The sequence below is a fragment of the Saprolegnia diclina genome (genome assembly GCF_000281045.1).
Source record: "Saprolegnia diclina VS20 unplaced genomic scaffold supercont1.104, whole genome shotgun sequence".
NCBI classification, from domain to species: Eukaryota; Oomycota; class Saprolegniomycetes; order Saprolegniales; family Saprolegniaceae; genus Saprolegnia; species Saprolegnia diclina.
Window position 1 is genome coordinate 114,030 of NW_008246171.1, and position 12,319 is coordinate 126,348.

General features: G+C 58.0%; 6 protein-coding genes across 6 annotated transcripts in view; 1 reads left to right on the forward strand and 5 right to left on the reverse strand.

Moving 5' to 3' along the window:
- The window catches only part of SDRG_15879 (hypothetical protein), a gene marked incomplete at both ends in the record, with an annotated part of 1,779 nt that extends 598 nt beyond the window's left edge, over positions 1–1,181 (reverse strand). The window contains one exon of the mRNA XM_008622065.1: positions 15–1,181. Within this exon, the coding sequence (XP_008620287.1) occupies positions 15–1,181 (1,167 nt within the window). The remainder of the gene's footprint in view (positions 1–14) is intronic.
- Positions 1,182–1,729: 548 nt separating this feature from the next.
- SDRG_15880 (hypothetical protein) lies at positions 1,730–3,477 on the reverse strand. Its single transcript, XM_008622066.1, has one exon. The coding sequence runs from the start codon at positions 3,441–3,443 to the stop codon at positions 1,800–1,802; it is 1,644 nt and encodes a 547-aa protein (XP_008620288.1). The 5' UTR covers positions 3,444–3,477; the 3' UTR covers positions 1,730–1,799.
- Positions 3,478–3,970: 493 nt separating this feature from the next.
- Positions 3,971–5,650, reverse strand: SDRG_15881 (hypothetical protein). Its single transcript, XM_008622067.1, has one exon. It carries the CDS (start codon positions 5,634–5,636, stop codon positions 4,041–4,043), a length of 1,596 nt encoding a protein of 531 aa, XP_008620289.1. The 5' UTR covers positions 5,637–5,650; the 3' UTR covers positions 3,971–4,040.
- Positions 5,651–7,457: 1,807 nt separating this feature from the next.
- Positions 7,458–9,098, forward strand: SDRG_15882 (hypothetical protein; the record flags this gene model as incomplete). The annotated part of the gene is made up of 1 exon (XM_008622068.1): positions 7,458–9,098. One exon carries the CDS (start codon positions 7,458–7,460, stop codon positions 9,051–9,053), a length of 1,596 nt encoding a protein of 531 aa, XP_008620290.1. The 3' UTR covers positions 9,054–9,098.
- Positions 9,099–9,224: 126 nt separating this feature from the next.
- Positions 9,225–10,954, reverse strand: SDRG_15883 (hypothetical protein). Its single transcript, XM_008622069.1, has one exon. The coding sequence runs from the start codon at positions 10,945–10,947 to the stop codon at positions 9,259–9,261; it is 1,689 nt and encodes a 562-aa protein (XP_008620291.1). The 5' UTR covers positions 10,948–10,954; the 3' UTR covers positions 9,225–9,258.
- Positions 10,955–11,576: 622 nt separating this feature from the next.
- On the reverse strand, positions 11,577–12,317 carry SDRG_15884 (hypothetical protein). Its single transcript, XM_008622070.1, has one exon. The coding sequence runs from the start codon at positions 12,236–12,238 to the stop codon at positions 11,630–11,632; it is 609 nt and encodes a 202-aa protein (XP_008620292.1). The 5' UTR covers positions 12,239–12,317; the 3' UTR covers positions 11,577–11,629.
- Between the last annotated feature and the right edge of the window lie 2 nt (positions 12,318–12,319).

The following is a 12,319-nucleotide window of genomic DNA, read 5'->3' on the forward strand; positions in this document are numbered from 1 at the left end:
GTGTTTGTGGCGACCCCCACAAAGGAGAGCCAAAGGATGAGGACGTAAAAGTACGCGTTGCGGCAGACATTCCACGTGACACAGAGGACCGGGATCGCCGTGACGACGATGCTGCCGAGGGTCGTGATGAAGACGACCTTGCGCCAGTTCCAGCCCATGCCCTTGAAGAAGATGACAATCAACGTCGGGGTAAATGGAACGCGCTGAACGACATTGGTCCACACAAAATCGAGGTTGGTGACCCAATTCATCACCGACGGTCCCGACGTGCTCTGAAAGACGCTCGTGAGCAAGCGAAACGATAGGAGCTGGTAGACTGCGCGCGTTTGTAGCAGTGACCAGAGTTGGCGCCACCAGTTGAAACACTCTTCGATTGGGCTGAGCGTGTCTTCGAAGCGCAAGGCCGTCGCGACACAACCCAGGAGACCAAGACCAAAGAGAATGCCGTATGCAACGTGAGGCCCCGCCGAGTAGTCGTAATTGCCGCCGTAGCGCTTTTCGTTGAAGCCAAACTGCAGCAAAACACGAGTCAGCACCGCACCGATACCGCTAACGAGTACAGCGACCGTCTGGAATTGGCCGCGAATATCGACCGGCTCCCGGTGGGCGATCTCGACCATGGCGCCGTCGAGCGTCGTTTGCACCATGACCATGCCGACCGCCGAAAAGAACGTGGGAACACGGTACCAGCGCACGCGACTGGGCGCCGACAAGTCGTAGATCTGGCTTTTCGCGTTGGTGGGCGCTGTGCGCATGCACCCGGGATTGACATTGGGATCACAGTACGGCGGGCCAAAGTCCGAGAACGCCATCACAGCGACACTTGTAGTCGTGATGATCCACCCCATTAGCAGCCAGAGCTTGCGCCGGTAGCCGCCGAGTTTGATGGTATCTGAGCACATGGCACAAGCCACGCGCAGCGACCATGCAATGGCTTGCAGTGACGTTAGTTGCGCGACGGTGGGTGGCGCGCCGTGCAGGTACAAGGCAAAAATGGACGTATTGAGCGGTGCAGCAATCGTCTGAAAGAAGCTGGCGAGGATCGTGAGCCGGTAAAAGGTGATGGCTGTCGGTGATCTGAGTGGGACGGCGCCACCGGGTGCGATGGCCGTCGCGGGGTCGGCGTCACCAATAGGCTTGTAGTTGGCTTCGATATCGGCGGTGCAATTGTGGAGGCTCATGTGTGCTGAAGAGAGCGAATCGCAGAATGATCTTTTGCAAGCTCCCAGCTCAATCTTCATCCCACTTTAGGAGGATGATGCTTTGGTCATTTTGGCATGGGCGGAAGAAAACGATGGGATTGCAAACCTGGTACGTTAAACAGGCTAAAATGTGTGTTCTATGTCTTTTCGTGCGCGTTTAAATGGAATTACTTGTCGTAGGGACCGTTGTACTTCAATTTCGTTTACGGCCAGCATGCAAAGTGGCATACGAGTGAAAAAAAGATAATGCCACCCGCGACAAGGCGTCAACAAAGTGCGGCGGCTACAAAGGCACCCGTCACATCGACCTATCTATACGTGGCAGCACGAGCTGCGGGCTCTAATTTTAGGCATGACGTGGCAGAGCCACGAATCAATGCCGAGCTGCAGGTTTCAAACGCACTGGCATGTAGCTGTAGTTGACTCGCTTCACGTCTCTTCCGACCACACGTCATATTCGCTCTCTGCAGCAAACGACGTGCTTGTTCTATACTTCACCAGATCGATCTGTTCTGAAGGACAGACACCCACAGTGCAAGATATTCATGTTGTATTGTCGTCGATACTTGTAATCGAATTCGTTTAAATAACTAAGATTTAGTAGTCTTTTAGGTTTTGCTGCCACGCAAACACCAACAATGCAAAGTACGCCACGACCACGACCACCGCGGCCAAGACCGAGAGCTCGCCGCGCGCCTTCATCTCGAGCAACGGCTTGCGCTGCGCCGGTAGGAGTACGATGAACGCAAGTCCCGCGACTTGAATGCTGAGACAGACGATCCAGTTGTACCCGACTTGGTTCTGCGTGTGGTTGTCGTTGAGCAGCGCCAGGTTGGCAGGAAACGACTCGGCCATGTAGGCGCGCCAGCGAGCCGTGATGGGCACGACGAGATCCTTGATGGTGGCGTAGATGGCGGCGGTCGTGGCTTCGTGGCCGGGGGTCGCGACCTCGACCATGGCCCAGCCGGGCATGAGCGTGTTCATACCGAGTGCGATCGAGGCCGGCGCGATGACGATGATGTAAAAGTAGTCGTTGCGGCAGACGTCGTAAATGACAAAAAAGGTTGCGATCGAAGTCACAATGATGCTGCCGAGGGTCGTGATGAAGACGGCCTTGCGCCAGTTCCAGCCCATGCCCTTCTTGAGCGTAATGATCATCGTGGGCACATACGGGATGCGAGGGATGACGTTGGCCCACGCAAGGTCGAGGTTGGTGACCCACGTCATCACCGACGGTCCCGTCGGGCTCTGAAAGACGCTCGTGAGCAAGCGAAACGATAGGAGCTGGTACAGCGCACGCGTCTGCAGCAGCGTCCAAAGCTGACGGCACCAGTTGGGAAGGCCCTGGATCGGGTTGTGGGTGTCTCGAAAGACGCTGATCGTGAGGACAATGGCGACGAGTCCGAGGCCAAACGCAATGTAGAACGGCGCGTTGGGGCCCGCGGACCAGTCGTAGCCGCCGCCATAGCGCTTGGCGCTGAGGCAAAAGAGCATGAAGAAGCGCGCGAGGACGCCGCCGATGCCCGAGATGAAGTACGTGAGCGTCTGGAACGTCCCCCGAACGCTGATCGGCTCGCGCTGGGCAATTTCGACGAGGACGCCATCAAGGTTCGCTTGCACGAGAACAACGCCGAGCATCGCAAAGAACGTCGGTGCCCGGTACCAGGCGACGCGGCTCGGCGCCGAGACATCGTAAGCCGTTTTCGTCGTGTTGGCCTTGGGGTTCCAGCAGCTTGGGTACTCCTTTGGGTCGCAGAACGGCGCGCCAAAGTCCGAGAAGGCGATGCACCCGACGCTGGCGACGCAGACGATCCAGCCCACAAGCAGCCAGAGCTTGCGCCGGTAGCCGCCGACTTGGATCGCGTCCGAGAGGAAGGCGAAGAGCACACGGAGCGTCCACGCAATCGCTTGGAGCGAGGCAAACTGCGCGACGGTCGGCACGGCGCCGTGGAGGTACGCGCCAAAGACTGACGCGTTGAGCGGTGGCGCCACGGTCTGGAAAAAGGTCGAGACGACCGAGAGGACAAAGAACGTGATCGCTGTCGTCGACTTGAGTGGGACGGCGCCACCGGGCGCGAGGGCGGTCGACGGGTCGCTGTCGCCAAGTGGCTTGTAGTGCGCTTCAAGGTCCGGCTGCTGCTGAAGGTCCATGCTGCAAGGCAAATCGAGAAATGATTCGCTTGGAGGTGTAAGCTTAGTCGAAGTGGAACCATCCTCGGACTGTTCCTCGACCATCATCATATTTGGGAACCGTCATCGATGATGCTGCCACCGCTCAGTCGCGTCCAGGTCAAACCATTTTACTCCATGTCGAAGCGACGTTTAACGCGAAGAATGTTGGTTAAAACACACAAAAACGGCGACAGGTGTGTGTTTAAACAGCTTGGAGCCAGTGACGTGAGCTGCACTTCAAGCACGATTACGACTCAGGTCACCAGTGATGATCACATCACGGTACATGAGGACTCGAGTCATTCTTTTGGTCTAGTAGCTGGTGCTGATACTAGTCGAAAACAAAGTAGCAAAGCCTATTTGCATGTATTAACGCTAGATAGTCGCCGTTCTTGTAGGTGGGATGTGTGAGGACTATCTGGGCTACTCGAAGGTTATGACGTGGCAGCCCCGCAACGCGCCGTTTCGACTTTACCATTCGATTGGACGGGACCGGCTCTTGGCAGCGACTCTACCACCCGGCAGCGCTGCCTTTTGCCGAGGTAGCCGTCAAAGCTTCAAGCACCATGGTGCAGAACCATGCGTGAACACAAGAGCACAGAGCACCACCGTATCATTGGTGCAAGGTTCTGTATTATGCATAGTTTAGTGTATAGAAACGTTCGCTTAGTAGTCCTTGAAGTTTTGCTGCCAGTCGACGACAAAGAGAGCGATGTACCCGGCGATGACGAGCGCGCCGCCGATCATCGAGCCCTTGCTGGCTTGCTTCATCGCAAGCAGCGGCTGGCGATGGGACGGAATGAGAAAGATAAACGCGAGGCCGACGAGTTGAATGCCGAGGCAGATGAGCCAGTTGTACCCGACTTGGTTCTGCGTGTGGCTGTCGTTGAGCAGTGCCAGGTTGGCCGGGTACGACTCGGCCATGTAGGTGCGCCAGCGGGTCGTAAGGGGCACGTTGAGGTCCTTGATGGTGGCAAAGATGGCAGCAATCGTGGCTTCGTGGCCGACGCCGGCGACCTCGACGAGCGCCCACCCGGGAATGAGCGTGTTCATGCCCGTCGAGACGATCGCGAGCGCGAAGAGGATGATGTAAAAGTAGTCGTTGCGGCACACGTCCCAGACGACAAAGAGCACGGGGAACGCCGTGAGGAGGATGCCGACCAGCGTCGCGATGAAGAGCGCCTTTTGCCAGTTCCACGACCGGCCCTTCTTGGTTGTGAGGATGATCGTGGGGATGTACGGGACGCGTGGGATCACGTTCGCCCAGCCCAAGTCGAGATGCTTGACCCACGTCACGACCGTCGGTCCCGTCGGGCTCTGGAAGAGGTTGGTCAGGAACCGGAACGCGAGCAGCTGGTACACGGCGCGGTTCTGCAGCAGCGTCCAGAGCTGGCCAAACCACTCGGGTACGCTCTTGATGTGGTTCTTCGTGTCGCGGAAGAGCGCGATGGCCGGAACGAACGCGCAGAGGCTAAAGAAGATCGCGACAAAGTACGGGGTGTTGGGGCCCGCCGACCAGTCGTAGTAGCCCCCGTAGCGCCTGCTGTTGAGGAAGAGCTGGAGGAAGAGGCGGCCCCAGACCGCGCCAATGCCTTGGAAGAAGTAGGTGAAGCCCTGGAAGATACCGCGGGTGCTGATCGGGTCGCGCTGCGCGTACTCGATGAGGACGCCGTCGAGCGTCGCCTGCACGATCATGATGCCGAGCATCAGGAAGAAGATGGGCGTCCGAAACCACGGAACCGAGTTGGGCGCGTCGAGATTGTAGAACGAGCCGTTGGGGTTGAGCGCGGTTGCGCAGCCCGGGTGGTCCTTTGGGTCGCAGTACGGGTCGCCAAATGACCGGCACGCCATGGAGAGAAGCGCGCCGATCGTGACGAGCCAGCCCGCGACGAGCCAAAACTTGCGCCGGTAGCCAAAGACGGGCACAATGTCGATGAGAATCGCAAAGAAGACGCGCAAGGTCCACGCGCCGGCTTGAAGCGACGCGATCTGAGCGACGTGCGCCGCCGAGCCGTGAAGGTACGAGCCATAAATGTACGTGTTGAGCGGCGGCAGGAGGACCTGGAGGAGGTTGGCCATGAACATTTCCACGAAAAATACAATCGCGGGCCGCGACTTCATCACGACGGGCTCGCCCGGCGCGAGGGCCGTCGACGGGTCGTCGTCACCGGACGCAAACGGCTTGAAGCTCGCTTCCGGCGTCTCGACAAAGAAGCCCTCGGGGTGGAGCTCGACGTGCGGGTCCGTTGTTGCCGTTGTCATGGCCGAGGCAAATTGGAAAATGACTCTTGTGTGCAAGCCCGCGACAAAATTTATTACGATAGATTAGTAGTTGGATCGTCCGAAGGTCGGGATCATTCGCTCCTGCGCATGCGAGTCATTCTCGCAGGCTGTCGCTCGTTGGTTTGACGATTACGCTTATCCATCGCCCGAGTTATCCGGGTTTAACGTGACGTGTCTTGCTCCGACCTCACGTTAAAGACCGGAAAAGAGGTGTTTAAACGCACTAAAATACATTTACCGCGTGTTTAACGTCACGCCCGATGCGGTGTTTATCGCTGGCCGATGCGGTGGCCTCTGCTTGACTCAATCAAATGCCCATCGTCATTGCGAGGCTACTCGTAGCGTAAGCGCTGAAGCGCGCGTTCCGCCGCATTACTCGCATAGAAAACAAGCAGAAGGCGGACCCTGCGACGGCCACTTGCGTTTTATGTGGGCCTTGAGTCAGCCTTGAGTGGTGGTTGTTGCTTGCCGTTGCAGATAAGCACGGATCGCGCTAGAGCTGATACCTCGCGGCGCCAAGATAAGCAAACTCGTATTCAAGACGGCGAGATGTCACTGAGAACTAGCAATCTCAAGAATCTGGCAGAGACTACAGCACCCGATTGAATTTTGAGATGCCATCGCAGGTTGGCGCTACCAGCACAAGCGAACGACGGGAATAGTCCTTGGTAGTCACATGGTCCTTTGCACGTCCGCAAGGCGTGGATTCTGGGTGGTTTTAGCTATAGTTTTGGCGCGAGTTTGGTCACATCGTCCACCACGTGGCCCCTAAAATCGCGCTTGAGAACTGCCCGTTTCACCTTTCTAAATATGGCCGTTACGCCACAATTAGACGTTTTACCACATATAAAATCAGGCCTTATCAGCAGGCGTTGATGTCAAACCTGCGGCCACCTGTGCAGTCTCGTCACTGCTACACTTTACAACGTTGTGCATGGCATTCTCACGCTTTGGGAAACACACTCATGGCCTGCATCATCCTTCATTCTTGTGTTGCGTCACCAACCTAGCGTCGTGTGGGACTCGGTATTCAGCGTATCAGCGCCCAACAATGAGTCGGTAAAGAAATGCAGTTGAACCTCCGTTGAACGAGCCTCAAACGCGCGCCTAATGTCAAAATGCGACGAAAATACCGAGCTCGATGACGAGCGTCTCGCGTCGATGCCGCTGCGTGGCTCGAGCTCCAGTAAGCCCCAAGTTACGCCAATAGAGGCAGCATCCCATGCAAACAGCATTTGCACACCGCACCTCCTCGTGCCCTTTCACACAAACTGAGCTGATCAAGCAGGATCAGACGTCATGGCGCGGGTAACCACCGCGCGTTCGCTGGGTCCATACTGAGTTTCAATCAAATATCGTGTTTGCGTCGAACCTCTCGGTGTAAACGGATATGAAATGGCCTCGGTTCCATAGCTTGAGCCATTCTATGTGCCACGTACGTTTTACTCAACCAATACATAGGTTAAACCCATGTGACGCACCACGTTGGTATTGGCGCAACCACACACTCCTGGCTTGACGAAGACAACCAATATCATAACATTGAATGCCACTCAAGGCATTTGGACGCCCTACACTACGCAGGCTTGAACAGAGTCGTCGAACGTGCGAGCCCGCTCTCTTTAACGCGGGAACCAGCGACTTTAACCTACACGTCAAAGACCACGTCAATTTGTTGCAAGGCGATCACGCCAAGGTTTGCGCCCCATAAGCATCGTGTAAAATGCTCGCTTCATAGAGTAGCGACAAAGTTATCGGTTGTCAAATATATTCGACTAGCCCCATTCTTTATAAGTTACCATGGTCGACATCCCGCCACCCACCTCGCTTTCGAAAGACCCCCCACCGACAGACTCGAGCGACGTCGACTTCGCTGGCCTCTCCGATGACTTTGCTCACGATCCAGCCTCGGCCCTCGCCCCCGGCGGTGCCCTCGCTCTCAACTCGCGCGACGCCATCGTCTTTTACATTCAGAGCATCGCGGCGAGTTTTCTGCAGTGGGCGCTACCGCCTCTCAACACGTACCTCTTCACCGCCTATCTGCATGCGCCGGCGCACGTCGTCGCCCAGTTCACCTGGCTCCAGTGGATGGCGTGGGTGCCACGTATCTTCTTTGCCGTTTGCTCGGACTACGTCACGCTCTTTGGCTACCGGCGCAAGCTGTGGCTCGTGCTGGGCTGGGTCGTGACCGTTGCCAGCGTGTCGGTCATGGCCTTTTCGTCCGTCGGCGACCCCTACTGCGACCCCCAAGTGTACCCAACGTGCTGGAACCCCAAGGCCAACACGACGCGAGCAGCGTACAACCTGGACGCGCCCAACCAAGCCGCATGGTACCGAACTCCCACCTTCTTTGTGCACCTCGGTGTTGCGATGGTGCAGGCGTCGCTCGACGGCGTCATGGTCGAGTACTGCCACCGCGAGCCGCTGGCGCTCCGCGGCCGGCTGCAGGCGTTCACGTACTTTATCTCGGGCCTCGGCATTCTGTACGCCCGCTTCTTTGGCCTCTTTGGACTGAACGCGCCGCGGTACGGCGGCACGTACGACTTTTCGGCCGGTCCCGCGGTCGCCTACATGATTGGCTTTGGCTTGAGCACCGTCGCGCTTCTCTTGGCCATTTGCTACTTCCGCGACACCCACAACCACATCAAGTCGCTGGCCGAGTGGACGACCGGGCTCTGGCGCCTGGTGCAAAACCGCGCCGTGTACCAGCTCGTGGTGTTTCGCATCTTCTACTCGCTCTTCCAGAGCCCGTTGGGCACGCCGATCATTTCGTGGGTGACCGACATCAGCATCGGCTGGTCCAACGTCATGGGCCGCATCCTCTACGTCCCGACGTTGATTCAGATCATGCGCCGGGGACTGCAGTGGAACTGGCGCAAGTGCGTGGGTATTGCGTCCGTCTTTAGCATCGTGCTCACGGCCTTGGCGACCTTTTTTGTCATTTTCGACGTCTGCCGCAACCAATACTTTTACCTCGTCATCTTGGCGCTGAGTGCGATTGCATTGGCGTTTATGACGCTCATGCCCGGCTGGGTCATGGTCGAGGTGGCCGGCGTCGGCCATGAAGCCACCATTGCAGCGCTCTACGGTGCCGTGAGCAACCTCATGCTACCTGTCGCCGCGCGCTGGCGCCTCATCATGAACGACGCTTTTCCCGCCAACACTGCGCTCCTCAACGATCCGCACACGCGCGACAACGTCATGTACTCGCACGTCATAAGCTTTTCCCTCCAGCTGATTGGCGTTCTCTTTGTGGTCTTCCTCCCAACACACCGGCTCCCGACGCTGCAGTTGCTCGCGCGCAACGATCGGTCGCCCATTGCGGGCGTCCTCGTCGTTCTCGCCTACCTCGTATTGATCATCTTTGCGCTGCAGCAGAGTCTCTACAACTACTAATACCTAGCGACCGCACTTCCATAAACATTAACCGCACTACATTTCTTATTGTACTAAGAACTTTACCGCACGCTGCCATCCGCCGCCAGGGCTGGGGTCCATCTGTAACGACGTGTAACGATCACGTCATCGCTTGTGGTTCCTGGCGTTCCCAGCGACAAAATTGGTGCGTGAGGTGATAGATGCATTAGTAAAATAGAGTAACTTAGTTGCTATAGCTGTCGATGTTTTGTTGCCAAAGGAACACGAGCATCGCGAAGTAGCCGACAACGACGACCGCCCCGCCAAGACGCGAGCCAGCGCCGTGCTTGAGCGCACGCATCGCGAGCTTCTGGGTCGGCACGAGAAGGAACCACGCGAGGCCGACGAATTGAATCGCAAACGAAATCGCGTGGGTCGACGCGACGTGGTTGCGGGTGTGGTCGTCGTCCTTGAGAAGCATGCTCTTGACCGGAAACTGGTCGGTGATGAAACTGTGCCACTTGAGCGCGATCGGCACGTTGAGGTCTTTGATTGTCGCCCAGAGCGCGGCAGTCATCGCTTCGTACCCGACGCCCGCGAGCTCGACCATGACAAGACCCTGGAGAAGGTAGTTGATCGCAACGGGAGCACCCGTGAGGACGATGACGGCCGTGTAGAACCACGCGTTGCGGCACACGTCATAAATGACAAAAAAGCTCGCAAACGCCATGAGCGCAATGTTGACGCCGGTGGCGCCGGCCGCGACGTAGCGCCAGTTCCACTGCAACCCGGTCCGACCGACGTAGCCCGTCACGGGCACGAAGAGGAGGCGCGGCGTGATGTTGATCCAGCCCATGTCCAAGTCGTCGACCCAGCGCACGAGCGGGATACCAAACGCCAAGAGCGGGTTGCCGTACACGTTGTTGAAGAGGTAGTAGAAGAACCGGAAGATGAGCAGCTGGTACACGGCGCGGTTGGTCAAGAGCAGCCAGAGACCGCCGAGCCACTGGCGAAACGGGACGAACGGCCGAGGACTGTCGTGCACAAACACCAGCGCAGTCAAAAGCGCGACGAGACCGCCGCCGAGACTGAGGAGGTACGGGACATTGGCACCGACAGACCAGTCGTAGGAGCCGCCGTAGCGCTTGCCGTTGAGCATGAGCTGAATAAAGAAGCGCGCTGCGAGGCCGCCAGTGCCCGTGAGCGCGTACACCACGGCCTGGATCTGGCCGCGCGTTGCGATTGGCTCGCGCTGTGCGTACTCGACCATGAGTCCGTCGACGTTGGCGGCGACAAGGACGACGCCAAGCGTCGCAAAGAAGGTCGGGATGCGGTACCAGGCGACGCGGCCCGGGGCTCCAAAGTCGTACGCCGCCTTCGTCGTGTTAGCCTTGGGGTTCCAGCATGTCGGGTAGTCTTTCGGGTCGCAGAACGGCGACCCGAACGACGAGAAGCCCATGACGGCGAGGCTCACGCACGTAATCACCCAGCCGAGGCTGAGCCAGAAGCGCCGGCGGTGGCCAAACACCGGGAGGTAGTCGGAAAGGAGAGCAAAGAGCACGCGCAGCGACCACGCGAGGTTCTCGAGCGCGGTGAGCTGCGCGTAGTTGTCTGCAGAGCTGTGCAGATACGCCATGAAGACGTAGAGCTTGAGCGGCGGCAGGACGTTCTGCATGAAGGTCGACACGATCGACTGGAAGTAGAGCACGAGCGCGGGCTTGGACAAGAGACCGACCGTCTCGCCGGGCGCCAGCGCCTCGCCATTCGTGCTCTCGTCGTTGCTCGAGACGTGCAGTGTCGTCGAGTCGCCGCAGTAGTCGCCGCCGTTGATTGGGTCCCCGCACGCGACGTCCAGAGGTGGCGCCACGGGTGATGGAGATGCGCTCATGAGGTTGAATTCTCGAATGACTGGCATCGCCGCCCTTGGGCGCATGTTGACATGACGGTTGCGGTGCCTGTCACAGATACCGCACCCTGCCGTTTACCTGCGTGAAGTGCACTCTCGCACCATAAAAACGACGTGGCCATCCAGATGGACGCAAATCCGAGCGCCACGTGGTCTGCGATATGTGCGTCGCGACGAATATAGCCACCTCGAAGGAGGCGCCAAGGCCACAGTACCTGGCGTCGACTCTCTGCACAAGACTCTCTGTTGGAGATACTAGGGACGCTCTCCGGGAGCTTGACGCATTCGCGAGCGTCTCCCTTGCAGTAGAGGTGTGTGGCTTGGTGACGTACACGGTGACCAACACTGCGACGCAGGCGTGATCGCGAAAACGCAAACAGGCCCACGGGGGCCGCGTCGAGCTTCATTGTTCATCAACCGTCGCTGGAGCGTAATCGGTCCGACGGCAATCATCTCAAACGTTTGCTGCTGAACAGAAACAAGCAGCGCGTTCGTTGCAGGACAAGCGTCGACGGGCATCCGCGACGACAGCATGGCGGTATTGTTGTTGTAGCGCATTCCTTTCGCCAATCATGAGATGACATCGCACGCTCAAAAGAGACGTCCTGTTGCCACGTACTAGTAGTAGGCACCGACGCGCAGTCGAGTGTATGAAATCATAAATAGTCGATTCTTAGTTGTATCTTAGTGTGTCTAGTACTGGCAGTTCTTATTGGACATAGTTGTGCACGTTTTGTTCCCACGAGAACGCCATGAGCGCAACGTAGCCGAGCACGACAAGGACGCCGAATGACGTGGCGCCGCCGCGCTGCTTCATCAGAGCCAGCGGTGCCTTTTGCGACGGCAGCAAGACGATCCAAACAAGACCGATCAGCTGGATCGCAAACGCAATAAGGTGCATGTAGGCGGCGTGATGCTTGGTCTCTGCGTCGTTCTTCAAGCTCATCGTGGCGGGAAAGCCGTCGAGGAGCCACGAGCGCACCTTGTTGGCGATCGGCACGTTGAGGTCGCGGATCGAGGCCCAAAGACCCGCCATGACGGCTTCGTAGCCGACGCCGGCCATCTCGACCATGAGAAATCCCATGATGAGGTTGATGACCGAGACGGGGACGCCCGTGAGCACGAGCAGCACCGAGTAGAGGTACGCGTTGCGCGAGACGTCGCAGATGACAAAGAACGTGGCGAGGGCCATGAGCACAATGTTGGAGAAGGTCCAGAAAGCGAGGACGCGGCGCCAGTTCCACTGCAGCGCAACGCGGCCGTAGTACATGGTCGCCGAGATGAAGAGGAGGCGCGGCGTGATGTTGATCCAGCCCATGTCGAGGTGGGTGACCCACGACACGATCGGTGCGCCCGTGATGGTCGAGAAGAGGTTGAAGGCGAAGCGGAACGCGAGCAG